The sequence below is a fragment of the Sycon ciliatum genome, chromosome 3 (assembly GCF_964019385.1).
Source record: "Sycon ciliatum chromosome 3, ocSycCili1.1, whole genome shotgun sequence".
Taxonomy (NCBI): Eukaryota; Metazoa; Porifera; class Calcarea; order Leucosolenida; family Sycettidae; genus Sycon; species Sycon ciliatum.
The window spans coordinates 33,052,730-33,076,360 of NC_088645.1; the positions used below are offsets into that span (position 1 = coordinate 33,052,730).

At 46.8% G+C, this 23,631-nt stretch overlaps 2 protein-coding genes across 2 annotated transcripts; one reads left to right on the forward strand and one right to left on the reverse strand.

Annotated features, from left to right (window-relative positions):
• Nucleotides 1-1,012: 1,012 nt before the first annotated feature.
• LOC135812021 (uncharacterized) lies at nt 1,013-7,899 on the reverse strand. Its single transcript, XM_065325324.1, has 7 exons — nt 7,490-7,899; nt 5,767-6,060; nt 3,937-4,219; nt 2,987-3,287; nt 2,216-2,420; nt 1,501-1,658; nt 1,013-1,039 (listed from the first exon to the last, which is right to left on the reverse strand). Exons 1-5 carry the CDS (start codon nt 7,673-7,675, stop codon nt 2,324-2,326), a joined length of 1,161 nt encoding a protein of 386 aa, XP_065181396.1. The 5' UTR covers nt 7,676-7,899; the 3' UTR covers nt 1,013-1,039; nt 1,501-1,658; nt 2,216-2,323.
• A 1,431-nt stretch (nt 7,900-9,330) lies between these two features.
• On the forward strand, nt 9,331-19,870 carry LOC135812023 (uncharacterized). Its single transcript, XM_065325325.1, has 8 exons — nt 9,331-9,870; nt 10,970-11,052; nt 11,932-12,202; nt 12,930-13,390; nt 16,339-16,561; nt 16,842-17,044; nt 18,278-18,361; nt 19,242-19,870. Coding segments are annotated over exons 1-7 (1,320 nt in total). The 5' UTR covers nt 9,331-9,869; the 3' UTR covers nt 18,356-18,361; nt 19,242-19,870.
• Nucleotides 19,871-23,631: the final 3,761 nt, after the last annotated feature.

Here is a 23,631-nt window from a genome sequence, read left to right on the forward strand (position 1 = left end):
TCGTCATGTATGTCACGTTATCAGAATTCGGCAATGCTAAGCAAACCATAGAAAGCCTAATAATTATGATGGTAGAGAAAAAGCTTTCAAAAACAAATAAAAATATTAACCTTGGCACTTGTGGATCTTCAGTCTTTGTAAATCTATAGGAGCCGTTCTATTGTCTGGGATCAGACGAGCAAAAATCTCTGCCCTCCTTTTGTGGATTTGTGAGAACAAGATGTGTGTGTGTGTGTGTGTGTGTGCGTGTGCGTGTGTGTGTGCATGTGTGTGTGTGTGTGTGTGTGTGTTTGTTTAGCTTTATTTTACTTCACCAGAAGCACAGGCAAAATCTGGTTTCTCAATGGGCGTATTGCCACAGTTCTCGCAAAATGATGAAGGTGGTGATATAAGAAAAGGAGGAAGAGGAAAATACGATCATGAACTAGGCACAAAGAGAAGACGGAAAAAATCAATGAGGGAGTACTACAAGTAACAAATTTGAATTTGATGAATTTTTAATGAAAATAATGCAACGGATCCAAAGTGTGTGTGTGCGTGTGTGTGTGTGTGTGTGTGTGTGTGTGTGTGTGTGTGTGTGTGTGTGTGTGGAGGGGGGGGGGAGCTATACAAGACGTTCTGCTTATTAAGGGTGTGGGTGGCTCAGCACATTGCTGTTTCTAACTACACGTACATGCAGTTTCCTAGGGTCTTTCAATGTCCACGCATACTGGTGTGCCTCCTTCCACATGCGCTTACGCCATGCTTTCTTCTACACAAACCAAAGAGAAGAACAACAGCAGAGCATTGGTGTCATTGCACGACATTATGACATTGTTAGGAACAGCTTTCTAAGTCGACGTCCAGGTTTTTCGCACTGGTCAGTAATAATTATATCTTCCAGGGACCTTGGAGCTGGGCTGATTTTAATAAAGAGAGATTTTGGCACAAAATACTTGAATGGGTCAAAACTACCTGAATTCTCTGAGGTATTTACATGTATGTGCAAAAGAGAAGAGAGAATTTGGCTCACCTTATGCTAATGGGTCCATGGGATATTCTAAGAAAACAAATAGGAATAAGAAAGACACCCATAAATATTCCAAAGACATTGGCTGATAATTGGCACAATCACAATTATCGGGTGCAGTCACACATCTACAATGGGATGTATGACGCACTCAGGTTCCGGTTAGATATACACTACTACTTGATGCTGTTAGGCTGAAATTTACCCAATCAGTTCCAAATCACCTTGTACGGTCATACTATCATCATACACAAGGTTTATTAGTCCAACTCCACACATGTATCTCATGCAGGTGTTGGGTATCAACAGGAGAATCATAACATGCAATGATGACATCTTACGGACCTCATTATCATACATGCACATGCTACCTCCATATTATCTACCCTTAGCAGCCACTTTGTATCACCATGAAGATCATGCAATTCAAGGATGACATCATAGTGACATCATGCACATGGTCTAGAGTTCCTCCATTGGCATCTACTTACCTGTACTTCTAGAGACTTCATGGCTTCATTGGGATCATGCCACCACCACAAGTGAACATTTGGTTCACAATCTTTGAAGATTTCCCTTGCTGCCGCAACGTTTTCTCGATCCCGTTCCTTGCTGTATCCCATGAAGCAGAGGATGACGATGTCGAATGCTGCATGTGTGTGTGTGGGCAGAGTGGATGAGATTACAGGCATTGCACCGTTCATGGTTTCGCTTCTTCCATTCTCCTGGGTGGCTACCAACAGCTAGTGCATGGCGGAGTATGTAGTGGGATGTGTGTGTGTGCGTCCAAAAAAGAGTGAATAAAGAAGAAGAAAAAGAAAAAATAGCGATACACTGGCCAGAAAACGCCACTTCAATCAGCTGTGTGGAGTAGACGAGGCTAAAATTAGTGGCGGTCAATTCATCAGCCACGCAATGTCTAGCATAGCTTGTTCGCTGTCATGGCTTCAGCGATGGGCAGGTGTAAGCATAAGTAATTGATAAGTCTATAGAACACAGTATCCCCGGCGTGACATCCGAGCAACTGTCTTCGTTTCTACTGCTGCTGCTGATCAGATGTGTGGCAACTTCCTCCCATGTGAGGTTAGCAGCCCAAAGCCCAGACTGCATGTACATTGCCAAGTCCAAAATTGGACGATGGCTCTTTTGTGATAGACAGCTCCCCCCCCCCCCGCCCTCCCCCATGTTGAATACAGTTAGGTTTACCTGTGAGTGTGTTGTGGTACTTCGAGAACGTCTCAACGCTCTGGTCGCTCCACTCCAATAGGACAGCAACTTTGCGGGTGCCTTCTTGCATGCTGTGTAGCTTTTCCTCTACCAGATTCCCGGTGAGCGTATTCGTCCCTGTGATGGGAAGGCGGCTGGCATGCTCACTTCCACCGTATGGCAACTGCTCAATAACTTGGTTGGCCTAGTTTGACAGCACATCGAGAGCACACAGAATGCAGCCAAGAAGCATAAGGCATCTCAGGTATGTCCGAAGCCCGGCCATTCAATGTATTGCGTAGCGCGTGGTGCACGTGGGCGAAAGTCTCTAGCTGGAGTTCGGGTGATCACAGTCATGCATATCCAAATTTGAGTTCATTTTGATTTCTGAGTAATATGATTGTTTGATTCAGTTCACATCATGTTCATCTTCCTGTATTGGAAGTTTATTCATTGGGGGAAGGTGGAGGGGAGGGGGGGGGAGAGTGGAGGTGGTGGTGGGGGGGGGGGAGTGGAGGTGGTGGTGGGGAGTGGAGGTTGTGGTGGGTGGGGGGGGGGGGGAGCGGAGGTGGTGGGGGGGGGGGGGGAGAGGGGGAGTGGAGGTGGTGGGGGTGTGTGGGGGGGGGGGGGAGAGTAAACAGTACCCACGTGAAACAAGAGGGAGGGGGGGGGGCGGGATAAAGGGTCACAACATAAATATAATTACCATGTATCCAGGCAAATGCTGCAAGATACATAGCTGCAATACAACACGATAGCCTTTCCACATACCATGGCACTGTCTTCTTGGTTATGTACGATACAGAATTCCAGATTCGGAGCAGGCTTGGCATGCTTATTGACCTTTTTTGCCCATCAAGGTAGAGGATTGGCTCGGGCTGGATGTTCATGAACTTTGAGATCTCAACCAGCTGCTTGCTGGATACTGCATTCCACCAGCTGAGCACAAGGCCCGGGCCCGGTGCATCAAAAAATGTTCGTGGCAAGGAGGTCTCCAGTCTCTCTTGAATAAATACAGAGCAGACCCTGGCACCGAGCCTCTTGCTTGCCTCGTCGCGACACACGATCATGACTGAACAGCATATACGTGCATCCACACCAGAATGTATGCACACACACACACACACACACACACACACACACACACACACACACGCACATACACACACACACGAACATGCACGCACACACACACACACACACACACACACACACACACATATGCACACACAAACGAATACCCAGATGGACACGCATACACACACACAAACGAATATTCAGTCGTACACACACAAACGAATATCCAGATGGACACACGCAAAACGCCCGTGCAGATAATTATAAGTACATGCATGCACACACACGCACCTTGTGCAAAGCGCACATACGCACCTTGTGCACAGCGCACATACGCATGACAAATTCAAGTACATGATGTGCATGTCTGCCAAACAAGCACCACGACCATTTGAGCAGGATATTGTAGGGAATGGACTCGGATGGAGAGCCAAGGAGTAGTTGTAGTTCCTTGGTCCTTCTATTTTTAATATTTTAAGGAATAATAGATCCATAGTACTCCTTAGACTTGACACATTGCAAATTTCTAACTGAAGGTAAAACAACATTGCACTTGCTACAGTCGTCGACTTACCCCCCCCCCCCCCCCTGCCCCCACCCCCCGCCCCCACCCCCCGCCGCAACAAGTAAGAGTAAGAACTCACGCTTTTTTGTGCCATCTCGTAGTTTGTCATACACTGGCTTCAAGGTGTTTGACTGCTGTTCTAACTCGTGAGTAAGAGCGTGGCGATTAGAGTCGTCCATGCTAAGGACACCGATGACGCACACCCCGCTTTCTCTGTTGTGCTCCTCGATGCAGCGTTGAACCTCCTGGGCCTTTGTAGCAATGCCCTTAACCGATAAGATGCCTTCCAGTCTCTTCCATTCCACACAGATATCGTGCTCTTTGGCCATTAATTCCATCATCTGTTTAATTGATGTCCATGGCTGCGACGAACACAATGCAGAAGAAGACATATTTATAAATGCCTCCTCTTCTTTCTTCTTTCAGGCCTGGTTTAAGTATGGCTTTGTATTTTTTTTTGTCATTGCTAAGAGATTCGGAATCATTTTCTCTGTTCTGCGCTGCTGAGTCTACAACGGACGAGACAGTTCTGTTTGCAGATTGAGTAAATGCCCCTTATAAAGAGGTCGACCTTCAATATTGATTAGAAGATGGATGAGTGAAGTTTCATAAGAGTGTATAAAAGTGTCAGCTTTGAAGTTTGCGTTCAAAAACAAAAAAAGAAAGTGAAGATTAAATGATCAACGCGTTGAAAATAATTGTCTTCTCACCGCCTTTTAGTAAATCAAAAAAAATGTCTTCAAAAACCTCTGTATGTAAGGATAGCCGCAAATTATTTAACCTCACAGCATTCTCTTTTTTCCAGATTATAAGCTACGAAAATAATGGTATGTTACATCATGGTATGTTACATCAATAATATGATATATTTAATACTAGCTATGAAAAGTGTGAATACAGAAGACATCACCACGCAACATGACAACTTGGTGGAGGTTCAAGCTTGGAAATATGGTTATGAAAACACACAATTCCAAACCTCTAACGTTTTGTCATGTTGCGTGGGGATGTTTGTTGTATTCTTACTTTTCATAGCTACCGTTATTATTAAACCATTATCTCAACGTAGATGAAATAAAATTCTATTTAGTCATTAGGATATCACTCAGAAATCTCTCTCTCTCTCTCTCTCTCTCTCTTTTCTTTTCTTTTCGCCTGTCTTGTGTCAAAGTCTGTTGTGAATATTCAGATTCGTAAAGTACAGCCTGTCTGACACCAGTCGGAACATTTTCTTGAAGTTCTGCAGCCAATATGGAGGTAATCCAACTAAAGTAGTCCCTATGTGTACCGACCGTGACCAATTGCTGTCCTATATAACGCTGTCCTATAGTGTAGACGCAGCTGGCTTGTAAAGAGCTGGATTAAAGAGTGACCGTACTAAGTCTTTCTCCGTAAACAAAACTTCATGACTTTGAATGAATACCGCATTTCCCCGAATATAAGTCGCACCTTTTTTGCACAAAAATCAAGGGTAGAAAAGGGGGTGCGACTTACAAATCAAGCTTGACTTACTACTGAAGTCACGTACGTGTCAGAGCGATATTGCTCAAACCTAAAAATGGGGTGCAACTTATGATCGAGTGTGACTGATAATCAGGGAAATACGGTAATCAGTTTTGGTAAATTGAGCTCTGAGGAATCGACTGATGATGAATCAGAGTGACCCTCAAACAGTGCCAATTCATTTTGTATAGCAGTGTACATACTTCAAAAGTACATCCCGAGCACTCTTTGGACTGAAGTGATTATGTTCCTCCTCACCTGATTTTTTGAGCCAAGTTACTTCTAAGTTACTCCTTAGAATGTTAATAAAAAAAGTCACAAAGGTTTTTTTTCAGAGAATGTGTACTGATTTGATGAGAATAATTTTCTATTGGCCTATCTTTGACATTTGTAGCATCAGACTCACCGAATTCTCTTCACGGCGCCTCCAGGCCGAGACGAAGTTCAGATGAAGCACTACAATCTTGTCCGCCCGTGTAGCGTGAATGGCCAGGTCACTTGCCCGGTTCAGCGCTTCTCCTTGGCTAGAGGCTGTAGCAGCAGCTGCTCCTGACGCTGGTGGAGAGAAGGCATCCTGGCAGAATGTGTTTCTCGCGCCACAGGGAGTGTTAACTTCATCCGCATCATGGCGCTTGTCATCTCGCTTCTGTTCTTGATTTGCCTCGGTGGCCATCGTAGAGCTTTGTACAATGTTACTGATCTAGGAGTGACAGGGATGAGGATAGGTGCGTAGCCTCAGAATCTATTTTATAATTCTGAAGTTTAATTAAAGCTTCCTTCCCCTCATTGGACATTTCCTAACCTGAGCCTTCCAAGTAGGAAGGTTGCGGGCTTTCGCCTCGTAGAAGTGTTGGAGCTAGGTCTTTGAATATCTCAGAAATGAATCCCTGTCAGGTTTGGGCCATGTTGTTGCACTGGCTGAGTGGCTGACTGGCTGACTATTCATGATCTTTATACTTTGGTGGACAGTTAGTTAAGAGGTGTAACGTTTTGTCCTGCCTTTTTTTTTATCCATCGTTACATTGGCTCATCATCCATTTTCCATTTCCTCGAACAGTTAAACTTATATGGATGTTAAAGGGGAAGTTAGAGCAAAAATCAAAATTTCACCAGTTGTAGTCTTCGGGGTGCTGAGTCGAATGGTCGTGGTCTGAGGAAGCTGAGAAGCTCCCTTCCTACTTTAATCCCAATCGAACTCGCGCACTTCCACCCAAACCGGGTGACTGCGCCCTACTAGATGGGGATTTGAATGCAAAATGTTACTAAAAGCGCCATTTCGCTCTTATAAAAGCACGGATGACCGCGATTGGCCCATATGTTGTAGTCTTTTGGACACTGAGTCGACTGGTTTTGGTCCGAAAAGGCTGCGATGCAGCGTTCCTCCTTTATTCCCAATCGAACATGGTTGAACAAGCGGTCACGTGCTCCTGCGTAAAACAGCCACCTGGTCACCGTGCCTGCAGGGTACAACTTACTAGCCTGTTTGACCTTTTTGGGGTGCACTCCTGTCAGTTGAGTTGAACTCGAGTTGAACCTTGGTGTGAAAGTTGTCGCCTGATGGCGTGGTGACCAGGTGATTTGGGCACGCAGGAGCACGTGACCGCTTGTTCAACCATGTTCGATTGGGAATAAAGCAGGAACGCTGCATCGCAGCCTTTTCGGACCAAAACCAGTCGACTCAGCGTCCAAAAGACTACAACATATGGACCAATCGCGGTCATCCGTGCTTTTATAAGAACGAAATGGCGCTTTTAGTGACATTTTGCATACAAATCCCCATCTAGCAGGGCGCAGTCACCCAGTTTCGGTGGAAGTGCGCGAGTTCGATTGGGATTCAAGTAGGAAGGGAGCGTCTCAGCTTTCTCGGACCAAGACCATTCGGCTCAGCACCCCGAAGACTACAACTGATGAAATCTTGATTTTTGCCTTAGTTTCCCCGTTAAAAGAAGGATCTTGTGTAGTTTTCGAATGACTGAAATATTTCAAAAACAATCTGATGTGTATGTACTACTGTGTAGTGTGTACAGTACAGTGTGTACAGTGTGTACAGTGTGTACACACATACAATCTAATGTCTACCAGAAGGTATGTCAATACCAGTCACTGGAAACAATAAATTGTCACCTTACATCAACTTCGGATAGCACCCCTCCGGCAGTTTCTCTTAGCTCCACCAGCGGGTGACTGGTTGTTGTAGGAGACTCGGCCCAATCCGCCGCAATGGCGTGTGGCCGGTACTGGCGCAGCGAGCGCTCAGGTCGCGCTCCGATATCTGCTGCACTGCGACCGTTCAGGCAGCCGAAATTCATACCCATGCTACCAGAATATGTGTAGGCAATGACTCTAAAATGCCCAAACGGAGTTCCAACATCAACAGGATGTTTCTTGAACCGTAGAACTAGATACTTTCATGAGTCGTGCTAGCGTTCTGGACGCAGTGAGGGCGCCGGCACACGGTCAAAATGCTTCCTGGACATGGATTTCACAGTTCACGAAGGGGCTTACCTGGCTGCTCGGTCCAGTCCTAGTGCGACGTGGCCGCATTTCAGTTTCGTGTCGAAAGTTAGATTGATACCACTAGCAACTTTAGCTCAGCGCGGCACAGTGACGACATGCGTTTCGTAATGCACTGGTCGCCGGTACGGTACCACAGTAACCAAGCACGGGGAAACCCCCTTTCAGACTACTGCACACACTCCGTGTGCACAAGATCATACACAAGACTTCGAATAAGGACGATAAGCTTACACTTACACTTACAGTGAAGTACTATTAGATGCTGCCAAACGCAGGTACTAGGTGCACCTCGCACTTCCAACTGACAATGACACTGGACTGCAAAACACATAACTACAAACGGCAAAGGTCTGAAGAAAAATTTGACTGTCACCACCATGACTCGAACCATGGATCCTCGATCCTCGCTTTTTTTGTTTTCTGATGTTAGTAAATCGCCTTTGGCTTTGGCGTGAAACTCGTACTCTACTAGTACTAGCACTATCAAGAGTCTGCATAGACAGTTGATGTACTCTGCCTACATGACTTGTACTAGTATAATAGTGAGGTTTTGCATTCCGAATTTCGGTACAGCGTTCTTCGGTTACTTGTCGAACATCAAAATGTCGAATTTTCGCACCAACGTTTGTTTTGCAAGTCGAAAATGATGTGTTTTCATTTCGTGAGCCCCAGCATCAGCAACGTCCTGTCCCGTGCTCCTTTTCTTGCTGATTCCAACGAACTTTGATCGCCCAAAGAGTCGAGGGCCAAACCTGCCTCCTCAGTCGCCTCAGAAAAACCAACTCCATGGCCAAGTCAAATTTTATGCGTGTCGCCATAGTCTTTTCAGCCACACAGATGACGGTGAGGACACTCCAGGCGAAAGAGAGTCGACAGGCAGCGGAGAGGAGCAATCAGAGGTAGCTGACGATGCTATGTCGCCAAAGACGCCTGCCAAGCGATGCCGAGATAAGAAACCTCTTTGAATAAATCACCCGCTAGCGCTCTTCTACAAGAAAATGCATCCGAAAAATATTTTCGGCAAAGTGAGCTTTTTCCGAACAAACACTCCGAATCTTCGTGTGCATTTTCGACCTCGCTCCCGCGTTCCGAATCTTTTTGCCGAATTTCGGAATGCAAAACCTCACTATTGAACACTACTACACTACACTCCGGAACATTTGCCTTATCTGAACACCGCCTAGCGCCTGACAGTTGTCTGCCCAGAGGTGGTCGGATAATCGATGTTCAACTGTAGTACATGTTGCGCTAGCGTTACTGGCCAGCCCACAAGACAGTACCCAACTCACGCCCTGGCCTGACGATCAGGCATCGTGTGCAGTACACAGGTACCAGGTAACTAGATCTCTGTGCCGCTTCATATTTCCAATGCCCATTCAAACTGTTTTCAGACTCTCGGAAAGTTTCGATATTGTTTTGATGTCCAGGAGATCTCTGTTTTCCTGGTCGACACGACGACAGACATTTTCTGCCAGTGCTACCGAGAGAGCACCGATTAATACGCGACTAGACTGTCTTTGCCTTTCGCATCGCGGATACTCGGATCATCAAACCCAACACAAAGTCCTGCATGGCCCGTACGGTCATGACAGTACGGCCATCAGCATGATGTAATGTAATGGCGTCACTTCGCGGCGCGCGGCCGGTAGCTAAACGTTCATACACACGGCAGCAAAGCAAGATCTAGAAACTGGGAGCAAGGAGCTGCTCACTCGGCGTGCTATCTCAGCTTTTCACTCAGGATACGAAGGAACTAAAGCTCATCATAGCCTGGCTTTGGTGGAGTGTGTGACTGTGGAGTTGCATGCATCACCAGTTTTCTGTGTCCGAGAAATAGTAAACATTATTGTCCTGTATTCCAACCAGGTATCCTTCTTCTAGTGACGGTAGCTGCGTTCACTCTTACCATCCGGCTGCACCCAGCAGGAAACGTCTTCAGCTCACACACCGTTCCTCAGCAAACAACTCAAGCGGACTGACTGCATTATCGAAAGTAAGCACGTCATAGAAAGTGAGTAGAAAGGATTGCATTGAGTGCGATGGGCGTGGAGAAGTGTTCAAGTCGGAACAAGCCACTATTACATATAGCTCTGTACGGACTAGCTCTTGGTTGCTGCGGCAGTGTGGGGCCCGATCCAAACATTGTATCGCAAGGAAATGTTGAGGATGCATTCGGATGCTTCAGGAAATCAGGGAGCACGATAAGCATGTGCAAAAATTGGGGAGCGAAAAGAACGGGGGAGTCCGGGGCAGGCGTGAAGACAGAAATTCAAGCATCAAAACGCAATCCAGTTTGAGGAGACGGCTGATGCATGGGCTACTGCAGTATTCCAGCAACACCATGATTGTGTCACCAGAGATCGCTCTAAACACTGCTTGCCGTCTGGTTAACAGGGCATACATTTATTTGTATTTATATCATTATCTCATGGCACATCATGCCTAATTATATCAGATAAAATACACTAGACTTTACACAGAGGCACACAATGAAAACCTTGGGCAAATTCCGGTGTGACTAAGAGCTTCCTGGCTGAACCAGTTATCAGACAACGACTCTAGACTTTAGTAATTCACAACCTCTCTCTCCCCCCCCCCCCCCCCCCGCCCCTCTCTCTCTCTCCCAACCATCCTCCTTCCAACCATTTGGAGTTACGCTGCTTTTCGGTGTACCGATGTAAACTAGGATGTTGCAGTTTGGAACATTATCAGTTGAAACCAGCTGGTTGGGTTTTGGTTACTCGAATTCGCAAGCCAAACCGGCTGGTCAGATGCAATGCCAAGGAAACAACTTAACACCGAGTAACCCAGGCATGGGGGGGGGGGGGGGGGGAGTATTTGGAAGAGAAGCCACAAAAGAAAAGTAAATATCTTTTTAGCACAATTGACTAAGAAACTAACACTAATACCATAGTCACATCTACAACAATTGACAAAAGCATGCGCCGGACCGGCCAATGCTGCATGCATCGTAGTCGACTACCATGTGCAGCACTGGGCGAATTTGTTTGGCGAGTACTGCAGCTGTACATCGTCAGGTTTTGTATAGACCCTTGCACCAAAGATTACTTGTACTATCTTTCCACTCTCAGTGTACGCGGAACGCCGAGGTGAGCGCTATGACGTCATCGCCGTTACGATGTGCCAGACTCTGAAAGGAGAGAGGAGAGAGGAGGTAGGGTCTAAAGAGAGGATTTCACCTGTTGAACCTGTCGGGTATACCCAGGGCAGGGACATAAAATGCTACTACGTCTATCACCTGGCTCAAAGTCAATTTCAAGAACACTAAACAGTAAACACTAACTATAAAGCAAAAACAAAATCTTATTAAGGAAAAAGAAAATGAAGCTTGACAATCTGCTCACAATGATAACTCCATTCACGATAGTCTTTGTTAGATCTGTCTGGCTTTGTTTGCTTGACTGTAACATGGTGGCTGAGTTGCAGCCTCCCAGTCTCAGTTCTGTTCTGAGTTGGCTTTGTTGCCCTTGTCCCTGCAAGCATGAAAGGCTTCTGGGTCTGCACCCTATGCACCTCTTTCTCAAACTTCACTCTCACATTTAATTCCGGGAATTTCCGACCATGCCCGGACAGCTGTAAAGGGTGTGCGTGTATGTGTGCCTGTGCGTGCGTGTGTATGCGAGTGCATGCGCGTATATGTGTGTATGAGTGTCAGTTCATCGGCAAGGGAAGCTTGCAAATGGGGCAATCCCAGCAAAAGTTGCTCTTTCGAACATACTGTAAGAACCATATATATAACGAAGTGCTAACTCTAACGAGTGAACGAGGAGAAATTTGTCGTTAAAATAGAAATCGTTATCCCGAAATCGATACATAATGTTCCATTGAGCGTTGAGAATGAGTAAGAATCGTTGCCTTTGGTACACGTAAACCAGTCAATTTTAGTAAATCGTTATATATGCGCCTCGTTAGAATAATGGCTTTCACAGTAGCGCGTTTGCCGTGTGCATAGTCTACATGTACATGTATGTACCCATGTCCACGTCTGCATGCTTATGCATGTGCACTTGCGTCTTTCCATTTTTCAACACAGGCCCTGTCCCACCTGAAGCATATCGCGGGCTACTATGCACGGCAACGCGAGTCAACAGTTGAATGGCACCACCTGGAGAACACCCTGATCATCCCGGGCCGCATCAAGGAGTCAGCGCGGGACGTGATGGACATGGACGTGACCGGATCCACGCGAGTGCTGGGCATGCTGTTGCTAGACGACAGTAACCGTGGTGCCATTACGAGAACATTCGATATGCAGTCCAACACTCTTCTACCTCTGTATGACGCACTGAAGAAGAAATGTCATGGTAAGAGATACAATGTCTGTGGTGCCTCCTTTAAAACCATGGCTGGTAGCTCGGCCTATTTAAGGGTAAGATATACATACATACATACTCAATCTGCGGACAGCATGCTGTTTCGTTCGTTGTGAACTCCTCAGCGCAGCACAGAGAAAATGAGGCCAAGCCTGATAGCAATGAAAATAAAATTTCCAAAGCCAGATTTAAATCAGGCCCGAACGTACCTTGCCAGAGTGCTCAAACTCACAAGTCAGTGAGATCTGCGTAATGCAAACAGCAAAGGCACTACCCCACATGAGAGTGCTCAACTGCTACAAGAGCAGGAGCGAATACATACATACATAATTATATACATAATGGAAGCGGTCCTCAGCGCTGTAGAGCCCTCTTTGCGGTGGACGGGACCACTTCCCCCTACATATATACATACATAGATCTTCAGTTCTTGATTAGTGAAACTTGATATGGAGATTCTTGCGCCATACTGTACAGTGCCCAATAGTGAGCTCATACATGTACTGCACACAGTAATCAATTCTACTACGCATTAGAGACAATGAGTACTGCTGGGCATGTTTGAACCTCGAACAGTTCATTTGTGTGTGTTTGTGCGTGTTTATATTATGTGTATGTGTGTGTATGTGTGTGTGTGTACGTACGTGCATGTGGATGTGTGTGTGTGTGTGGGTGCACACATGCGTGCCTTTTTCATGTGTATTGGCGAACGCAACAGGCCTTGTTATCGTGATGCAGTCGGAGATGGATACGCCCAATACGGTGATGGTCAGGTCCACTGTTACGGAAGACAGGTTAGAAGCGCAGCTCCCACCCAGTGACCTGAACGGACAGACTGGTCACGTGTTTGGCATCTGGCAGAAGGTGACGCAAGCGCAGAGTCGCTTCTTTGCCGACCTTCTCTTCCGCGTCGACTCGCCAACGACCCCCCGACAACCCTCCATGGAGCTGCTGCGAAGTCCAGCTCCAGTCAATCAGGTCACAAGGTGGGTGATGCAACGGGACATCGGCAAGATAAGCGAGAGGCAAAGTATTCTCAGATCAGAGGCCGTGCCATCTGAGTCCCACGTTTTCATACATAAGTACAATGATAGGCAGAGACGTTCCACTCTGCTGCGCCAGCTTCGCATCCATTTGATCACAAGCAAGGGAGAGAGGAACGTTGAGTACCCTAGGCAGGTGAGAAACAAGGGGTGTTCTACTTGTATATGAGCCGGCTCAGTTCTAAATCAGCCTCCCTCCCATAAATAGGGCCTCCATTTCTCATGCCAATGTCTTCCAATCTCTGGTTGTACTTGTAAGCTGATTACCCCATACTGGATTGGTTTTTAAAATGTCCAAATCAATTTCACGGTTCGCTTGCAACTCAGTTAGATTGAGTTTTCAGCATACGCTGCTACCCTGCAAGGATTTAAGGCGCACATGCAGCTCCTATTAGGCTAAAGCGGTGGGAGGTGAGTGGACCAGCCCACCAGCAAAGTGGTCGAAATTGGATCGAAATTCCTATTCATTGCATCCATGCTTCTCTCTTACCAGGCCACGAGTTCCCAATTTACTGTGGGTTGCAGCACCGCAGGAAAATTCCGTCCGCTCCCAAGCAGGACTTGGACCTGGTACCCTCTGTAGGATTTTGCCGGCATGATTATTGGCATAATTTGGTGGTTGAAAATTTGGAGTGTTATTTAGCATCCTTTAGGAGGTAGGAGCATAACTACATGATTGTAGCACAGTTCTAGTATGTAGGCTACACAATTGTGTACAATGCACCTGATCAGTGCTTGTGGTCTGCATGGTGATTGGTTCGGAGGTCATGCAGATACTTCTGAAGTAGTGTTTACAATGAAAACCAGGGAAGAAATCATGGCAATACATTATTATTGTATGCTCGAACTCGTCTTCTTCAAAGTTCTTTCTCACACTGATACAGGTCATGTAGCAGACGATGCCGAGTAAATCAGTCTTTATCAGGTATCCCGGGGCAGACGAGATAGTGACGGGTAGTCCCCAAAACTCCGCGTACATGTACATTATGCATGTGACGAAGTCATGACCTCTGGATTTTAGCAGCAATGACTGTGCAGGCTATGAATATTGTTCCAATAATTTAAAAGAACTGAGGTATAGTTGATGTTCGGTCATGATGGAAGGAGAGGTGGAGTTATGGGAGAGATGAGCTGATTATTCGCAGGGTGAGGGTGAAATCGGTTGGACGAGTATGACGATTACGAAGACAGTTGAACAATCTAATTTTCAAAGGTAACCAACTAATTTGGCAATGAAAAGATCTTTTTACAAAAAGAAATCAACGAATGAATAGAATGCGTAATGTTTTCTCTTTTCCATGTTGATCTCTAGCATGCATGGACACCTTGGTATGGGGATGCTCATGTATTTTGTTGTACTTATGGCCACTTGCCAGAACGAAAAAGGCACAATTTTCCTAACTTTGAGGCTCCGTAAGTACAAATGAAGGGAATATGCATCCCCGCGTGCCAAAGCATAATTATGAGGATTTTGCGAGCATAATACGAGAATCCATGAAAGCAGAATTCCATGATTTCGCGAGCATAATCCGCCGGTGCTTAACCCTCTGTTTCTCAATCAGGGTATTAGACCATCCCACTATGTATGCTGCCTACGTGACCTAAAGGGTCGGATTATACCCAGTAAAATAAGTGTATCTCTAATTCACTCAATTGCGCATAGCATCCCACTGTTCTGAAACCAACTCTGATCTGCCGTTTTAAATGTGCTGCTATTGCCGTGATTCTCTTAAATTTTTTATTAGAACTAAAAAAATTAATAATACCCACACGGACAAAGCAGGCAAAACTGCCGTCTTTTGGGGTTCGAAAGTGAGTTGCGGGCTGAAAAAAGGAAAGTTGAGTAGAAGAGGCATAATTTCGAGCAATATAGGAAGGAATGGGTTGTGGATTTAGCTGTACTCCATCGTGGCTTGGGAATGACAAAACAGAAGGGATTTAAAAGTTTCAAATATCAATATTATTAGGAAACAAAAGAACATGGAATTTTGGGCCGTCCATGAGGAATGCTGCTTGATACCAGCCTTTAGGGTATCTTAAAAATGCCTAAGTACAAATACAAACACTTTCAAGAGAAAAAATCCTAGGAGCTGTGGCATGATTCATGATCCACAGCGCGAAGGTAGCAATGCCTGTACCTATGGTGAAGTAAGCAAAGGGTTACATAACAACAGAATAACGTTACAATGTCATGTAGATACTTTAAAACATGTGTACTCGCATCCGAGTAACATATACAGCCATTTCTGAGTTAGCGTCAGCGCCAGTCGCTATGTCGAGATCACTTGAAATAACTGGTGCTCAGCTTCGAGTTCTTGCTTTTTTTTTTTTTTTTTTTTTTTTTACTTGAAACCACGCACCCAATTCGTAAAAGAAGAAAGAAGCAGGAAATGACAAAACAACAGACTAACAAGACATTGACTGAATGGGGCTGCAAATGCAACGCAGCGGTTGTGATGGGGTGCTGCAGGCTCCGCCGACCAATGGTCTCTGCATCCGCGCCTACTTCACGCATCAGAAAATCGGGCGAAGAAGAGAAACAAAAAAAGATTGAAAAAGTATATAGCGAAAAGTATAGTGTGGAGAGAGGCTTGACTTCATGAACTCAAGAGACTACGACGACCCACTCAAAACAATAATATTAGGAGAAATACTATGGTAAACAGACCGCATAGGGTCCGCATAGGGTCCGGTCCAAAAGAAATATCAGCGCCAGTCGCTATGTCGAGATCACTTGAAATAACTGGTGCTCAGCTTCGAGCTCTTGCTTGACTTCATGAACTCAAGGGACTACGACGACCCACTCAAAACAATAATATTAGGAGAAATACTATGGTAAACAGACCGCATAGGGTCCGGTCCAAAAGAAATATCTATGGCATACCAGGCATGCATGTGTGTGTTTGTAAAGAAGGCCGGGGACCTGAGTATAATTTCAAAGTTGTACAAGCTCCGCTCCAGTCACTTCAAAACAGGGAAAACCCTGCACCATCGCCAACACAAGCGGTCTCTTCCCTAAAAAAAACCAGTGCATCATTTATTTCTAAAAATACATTATTTTCCCAAACTTTCCTTGCTGTCAAGGTACAAGTGTTCCAGGAGACTTGCATCCCTGATGTGGATGTGTCCACCGTCCAGTTGCTCCCTTGGAGAGTTCCAGACATTGCATCCATCGCATCCTTGAAGCAAGATAACATTGACTCGAGGCTTGGGCCTTTTGGAGCGGCCAACGTGGCGATCATCTTGGACAGCGCTGACTTAGTGGACAAGCAGAATCTACTGACAAAACTGCTGCACAACCTTTCAGGTAAACACGTCCACATGAAAATAGTCCTTTCAAGCACATGTAGTGTTATCAGTTTTCGGGCAATACAGGAACTTACAGGAACACCCAAGTCTGTGGTGGAATTATTGCATTTATATTCCCCAAAACGCCCTGAAGCCTTAGAAGCTATAACCGTCACCCTAATAGCGACGTACATTGCAGCGGTCGCTATGACGTTTCTCCAGATTTTCTCTTGTAATGCCTTCAAGCCGATGAAAGACAAGAATACGTTCTATTCTCTATTGCCGATTTCTCCTCACAGAGTTTGACATGGTGCTGGTTTGCGCTGCCTTTGACAGTGGCTTTCTTGAGCCTGCCCAAGACCAGAACAAGGCAGTGTCTAGCAGCCTGCTATCACGCTGGGACAGGGTGGTATCAGGGGAGGCAGCGGGCAAGGCCAGGCTGCTATCTTGGTGGACCACCCCGTCGCAAGCTGTGGCCGACAATATCGCTAGCTCTCTGAAGGTGAGTCAAACACCTCGTGATGTTTCGCGTTTCTCAGCAACACGGCGACCACCAAGACGACCATGACTACGAATGCCACCACCACAGACACCGTTAGCCACACAAAAATCATAAACAACACCAGCAAAAAAAAGGAATGTTAGCACAACTACCACCACCACCAGAACCACCACCACCACCACCACCAAATCCACCACCAAATCCACCACCACCACCACCACCACCACCACCACCACCACCACCACCACCACCACCAACACCACCACCACCACCACCACCACCACCAAATCCACCACCACCACCACCACCACCACCACCACCACCACCACCACCACCACCACCACCACCACCACCACCACCACCACCACCACCACCACCACCACCACCACCACCACCACCACCACCACCACCACCACCACCACCACCACCACCACCACCTCCACCACCACCATTACCACCACCACCATTACCACCACCACCAACACTACCACCACCACCAAATCCACCACCACTGCCACCACTAATTTAAACAACTTACTTCATTATTTTATAATTATATTGTTTTGCATATCGGAAGTTCACTCATAGTAACTGTTCATTGTTAGGCAATCGGCATCGTACCAAGCTATCGATACCAGACATGCAGACACTCTTACATGGTCACATCCTGTTCTCGTTGTTGCAGTCCACCAGGATGCTGCGCCTCTTCACAACGACCTTGCCACATATGGGGATAGGGGCCGCTCGTGCTTTTCTTCTTGCATCTGTTTAATTTGATAACTTGGCTAGAAATTCTTTATCTGGTTCTCTCCTTCGGGACCTTGCAAAATGCATGTACCCTGCATGGTCCTAGCTTGTCTCTGGATCTCGTTTATATGCACTCTTGACCTTCTTCTAAACATTTCTTCTCTTCCGGAAAGGGATAGATATGTACAAACGTGTTTCTTGTCTCTTTGCCCCCCCCCCTCCCCCCCCCCCCCCCCCGCCTCCCTCCCCGGAAAAGGAGATGCAGTGTGCATTGGTTGTCGAAACATTGTCTAGTTGCGTACTGTTCCTCTCTCACCCATCTGTGTATCGTATGCGCATGTTTGATGCACATTATTATATCAGCCCTTGTCACAAGGCTTGTCCCGCAATGAACTCCTGTGTGGCTTGCAGGTCCAACACAACCATGCCTGTGTGTGTATAATCAATATTTATGCCGTTGTCCACCTGTGGTATGTGTGTGTGAAGGGAACAGCGACAATTGAGGGACAAGCACTACCCAGCCCGCCAAACCAATCGTGGTGGCGTCGCCTGAGGAAGCTATAGGACAGCGTGAGTTATTATGTCCAGTGCAACACGGCCATTTTCACTTCCTTCAAGCCTAGAGTCTTGCATGCTAAACACACAGACCCACATCAAGACAGGCACACACGCACACACACAAACCCGCACACTAACCCAAAAATTTGAACACATGCACACACACACACACACATGCACACACACACACACAAACAAACACACTTGAACACACATACACACACATACACACACACACACTTGTACTTGTACTTGCTCACTGCCAAAACTGCTCACGTAGGTCTCCCCAGGAGAGGGAAGACACTCAAAAGGAATCTTGGAAAGATGGCCCAATTGGCTATTGAACCGCTCAGCCGCCTACACCCCTGAAACCCCAAAACTATGGGTGGACTTGGAAATGATCCCACTTAGGGTCTTACCCACACCTGAGGTGCAGAAAATGGATTGACGGCATCAAAGTATCCGTCCCAGGATCCAACAGCATTTACCACTGCCCCCAGTGAAGGTAATTCTTGCTACTAGTGTGGGTGGCTAAACCAGAGAGGATCTGATAAAAGCTTCACTTCAACCATTGTTTACACAAAAGTTTCTGTAGCCAGAAGTAGTCTATGGTTAACAGGCATGTATACTTCAAATAGAAAGTATGTGAAACATGTAACCAGCAAAGGTACAACATTACACATTCAAGCAGCCGAGCTCGTTCGCAACAGTCTCAACACTATCTTGCATACATGTACGCACCAACCGAACTAGCTGGCACACACACACACATACGCACACATGCATGTGCCTCATCGTGAAACTTGCTGTCTGGATTGTTATAGAGCTAATTTGTCAGTCGGATAAATTGATGTGTGTGTGTGCCTGGTATGTTTCTGTGTGTTCTGTACAGCTCACCGATCGGGGGGGGGGGGAAGATAGTGATAATTATTGCTAGCGTTTCCATTCTCCTATCGATTGTCACTGCATTCGTCACCGTGTTTGCGTGAACACTTGTATTAGTTCAATAACTTTGCTTACTAGTGCTTGCCATCTTGCTTGCCAGTGTAAGGCATTGCTATCGCAGAATGTTTCAGAATGTGATAATTATGTCTTACTAAGACCGTTTATTGCAAATTGTTACTGGCAGAAGGACCAGGGATGCATCTGCTACCTTGGCCGTTGCCGAGGCCAGCTGCCCTGTATAATTGACTGCAAGTGGTTCCTAAATCAGTTCCTATTCCTCATTGTTGCTTCTTTTTTCCCCTCTAGTTTTCTTTTTACGGTATTATAATTTCACGGAGAAGGCGGAGAGCCCGAACGTGTGCAGTTTTTTTTTTATTATTTGCCATGGCGACCCCCGTAAGTCCAAATAACTGGCAGGGCAGGGTTGGGCCTTTTTCTTTCTTCTCGGATTTGTATCTTTTGCTGCATGTGTGTCCAAATCAACAATACGCGTACTTTTTAACATACGTTGTTTATCTGTGTGTGTGCTTTCACGTCACTTTTGCTGCAAGAACCGAAGCTTTCTCCACTCTGCTATTCTTTGTCGGTCGCGATTTGGTGTCTTCTGGAACTAAGTTTAGGTGTTTATCTGAACAAAAACCTACAATCCCATGGACCAGGTCCCCCACACGAAGCAAAGGCGCAGCATACACAGGTGACTAGATGAGTAATTGTAGTCCTGGCTTGCAAGGCGAATACAGGCCTGTGTGCAAGTCGATGATCACTGTCAGTTAGTCACGCAACGCATAGGCAAACTGATCTACAGACCGACAAAATCAAAAGACATTCTAAATTTATATCTTAAGTTTTGGGGAGATAGGAACCTTATCACGGCAAAACAAACTACGAATGCATGCTCTTTATCACCATCGTCAATCAAGACTCGGAGCTTCCATTAACCAGTTTTTGGCCAATTGATACATGTGGAACAAAAGTAGAAAAGTGTTGATGAATAGTAAAAGTTCGCACATCTTTACTCTCAGAACTCAGGTCATTCATTCCGCTACATAATTATAATGTACATGGGGATGCAGAGCATGATGATAGGTGTTATCGGCTGTCAGTCTCCCCTGAATACGAAGTGAACGAATATGAACTGAGATTGTGATCAGCTTTTTATAGCTTAGACTTAGTTAGAGCTGCGTCTCGAGCGTCGGTGTACGACTAAAACGCTCGCTGTCACTTTTTTTCTGTTCTGCAAGCTTGTGATGCAATACTAAGCGTAGTCCGCACGTGTGCCCGCTCCATGGGTGATATTAATATTTTTTAAGAGCTACGAACTCGGGATGTCAAAGCGGTTTTCTGGCAAAGTTCCGTGATGACAGCATAGTACTGCCACGAGACATTGACACCTTTAGCAAGCGTCACTTTCTCTCCATAGACGTGTCCATTCATTTAGTGGATGCACAAGTACGTTATAAGCTTCACTGCACATCGTACTGAGCGGAGAAATGAATGAAAAACAACGGCTGTACTAGCAGCACCCGCTGGCCAGGACATTGAAATAATAATAATTGAAAGCGTGAAACTCCCCGATATACATGTGGGTACACGACGTTTTCCGTACCACGTGTTCTGTTGTCCGGGTCAAATTCCCAGATTCCATAACCACTGTCGAAAGATTAGAATTCCCAATCTCTCGATTTATCAACACAGGTCACAAGTCCGATCTCACCTCTACAGGTGGCACACATCATAGGACAAATGAGTCTGTAGTAATCGCTCTTTCGAAGAATAATACTAGAGAACAACAAAACTGAAAACCACTCGTGTCCAAGAAGAGCAGCATAAAAACCCACCACCGTGGGAGAAGCAAACACATTCGCAAAAGCGCGCCAAACTGTGCTGCATGCACGTGCCTTGACAAGTACATGTACAGTCATGCATACGTGGGCCAGAACAAGTCATACAAAGCACGGGAACGTGGGCATGGAACTAGCGTTTTGTACTGAAACAAGAACAGGCACAAACATGATACAAATCGCGCGACAAGGTCGCCGCGACACTCCAGCCGACCGGGAATGTACACCGGGAGGTAACTTATAGAGCATAAGCAATGCAGATACACACGCACACACACACACACACACACACACACACACACACACACACACACACAGCAAGCAGGTAAACAGGCATACAGAAAGTTTTATGTGCTTGTGAGGTCACTGCCAATTGGACCAAGCACCACCTAATCCTCACACTCTGACACGGTCAAACTTATCAGGCGTGTGGGATGTGTACGTGCAGCAACGATACAGCTGTCCACTTTGCAATATTCTGCCGGGCCTTGTCAGCTGCCGCACGAGTTGGTCGCTGGGGGTTTCGGAGACATTCGGAGACGGGACGACTGGAGTGGCTGGAGCGCCAGTAGCAGGGACAGGACTAACAGCAGTCACAGGAGGGCTCGCAGGAGCGGAAGGTGGACCCTTGGAGTGGACCACCACTGCTGATGGGCTTCGGAGACATTCGGAGACGGGACGACTGGAGTGGCTGGAGAGCCAGTAGCAGGGACAAGACTAACAGCAGTCACGGGAGGGCTCGCAGGAGCGGAAGGTGGACCCTTGGAGTGGACCACCACTGCTGATGGGCTTCGGAGACATTCGGAGACGGGACGACTGGAGTGGCTGGAGCGCCAGTAGCAGGGACAGGACTAACAGCAGTCACAGGAGGGCTCGCAGGAGCGGAAGGTGGACCCTTGGAGTGGACCACCACTGCTGATGGGCTTCGGAGACATTGGGAGACGGGACGACTGGAGTGGCTGGAGCGCCAGTAGCAGGGACAGGACTAACAGCAGTCACAGGAGGGCTCACAGGAGCGGAAGGTGGACCCTTGGAGTGGACCACCACTGCTGATGGGCTGAAGGATACGCTGGTCAAGGCAGCGGCTGGGGACGTCGTGGGGGAGGCTGTGGGGCACTGGATCGACTCGAGTTGGCGATTGCCTCCAGTTCCGCATCTGCTGTGGCGAGTCCGGACGGGTTCTCCCTCTGTAGAACGGTACGTGCGTCCCTCAGGACTTCCAGGTCATCATCGAACTCGAACTCCCACTTGTCGAGTTGCTCCAGGCGGTCCTCAACATCCGAGGAAGTCGCCTGTTCGGTCAGATCGCGGATTCTAGCCTGTGTGGCATTGATTTCAGCTGCAAGGCGTTCAGCCTGCTGCCAATCTCGTAGCAGGTAGTGTGGTGATGGAGCGTCTTTGGCAAGCTCCCGGGTTAAATTGTGGCGAAGGCGTGTGAGTCGTCGCTTCGTGTTTGCTCTACACTTTACAAGCTGGGCGATAGTCTCCATCACTCTGGTCGGAATTTACTAAATAAACTGAGGAAAATCTCTGGTCACTAAAGCACCATGTCGAAAGATTAGAATTCCCAATCTCTCGATTTATCAACACAGGTCACAAGTCCGATCTCACCTCTACAGGTGGCACACATCATAGGACAAATGAGTCTGTAGTAATCGCTCTTTCGAAGAATAATACTAGAGAACAACAAAACTGAAAACCACTCGTGTCCAAGAAGAGCAGCATAAAAACCCACCACCGTGGGAGAAGCAAACACATTCGCAAAAGCGCGCCAAACTGTGCTGCATGCACGTGCCTTGACAAGTACATGTACAGTCATGCATACGTGGGCCAGAACAAGTCATACAAAGCACGGGAACGTGGGCATGGAACTAGCGTTTTGTACTGAAACAAGAACAGGCACAAACATGATACAAATCGCGCGACAAGGTCGCCGCGACAACCACAGCACAAAGTCATGAACAACACCAAGCCAACGTAATTTATGCAGTCATATTTCCATAAACCTTTGACGTTCCTTACACAGCAACGAAGGCATAACAAAAGCAAGGTTCAGACAGAAGACTGACTTCATTTTGACTTGACGGGAATGCGACGCAAATACGAACGCTCATGAAGACGGTATCGCACGGGATTGATTGATGGCTGTACTGTTGGGAGTATAGGCTAGGTGAACGCGGACATAGTCATTGCGGACAACCAGGAGATCGAAACTTCTTGAATCTTCCAACAAGGAAGAACGTGACAAGACGCTTACACGTTTTCCGTGTGCTTGTTGACCACTTTCCTGGTCCAACTGGCCGCCTCCTGGTCCAACTGACCGCCTCCTGGTCCAACTGACCGCCTCCTGGTCCAACTGACCACCTCCTGTAAGCAACGTGATACGCACGGGTCTACGGGTCTATGCTCCGCAGTCCCCACATCATGATCAAGCCCATGGGTGCACGTTGGCACACCAGTCCGGACAGAGGTGGTTACGTCGAATTTCTGATCTCT

Excerpts from the sequence above, each read along its gene's own strand:
- LOC135812021 (XM_065325324.1), bottom strand. The coding sequence starts at position 7,675 with ATGGGTATGAATTTCGGCTGCCTGAACGGTCGCAGTGCAGCAGATATC. Across the intron at positions 3,288-3,936 it reads ACGAGATGGCACAAAAAAGC|TCATGATCGTGTGTCGCGAC; the intron begins GTGAGTTCTTAC and ends TATGCTGTTCAG. Across the intron at positions 2,421-2,986 it reads ACCAAGAAGACAGTGCCATG|GCCAACCAAGTTATTGAGCA; the intron begins GTATGTGGAAAG and ends CTGTCAAACTAG.
- LOC135812023 (XM_065325325.1), top strand. Across the intron at positions 11,053-11,931 it reads AAGGAGAGAGGAGAGAGGAG|GCCCTGTCCCACCTGAAGCA; the intron begins GTAGGGTCTAAA and ends TTTTCAACACAG. Across the intron at positions 16,562-16,841 it reads ACTGCTGCACAACCTTTCAG|AGTTTGACATGGTGCTGGTT; the intron begins GTAAACACGTCC and ends TTCTCCTCACAG.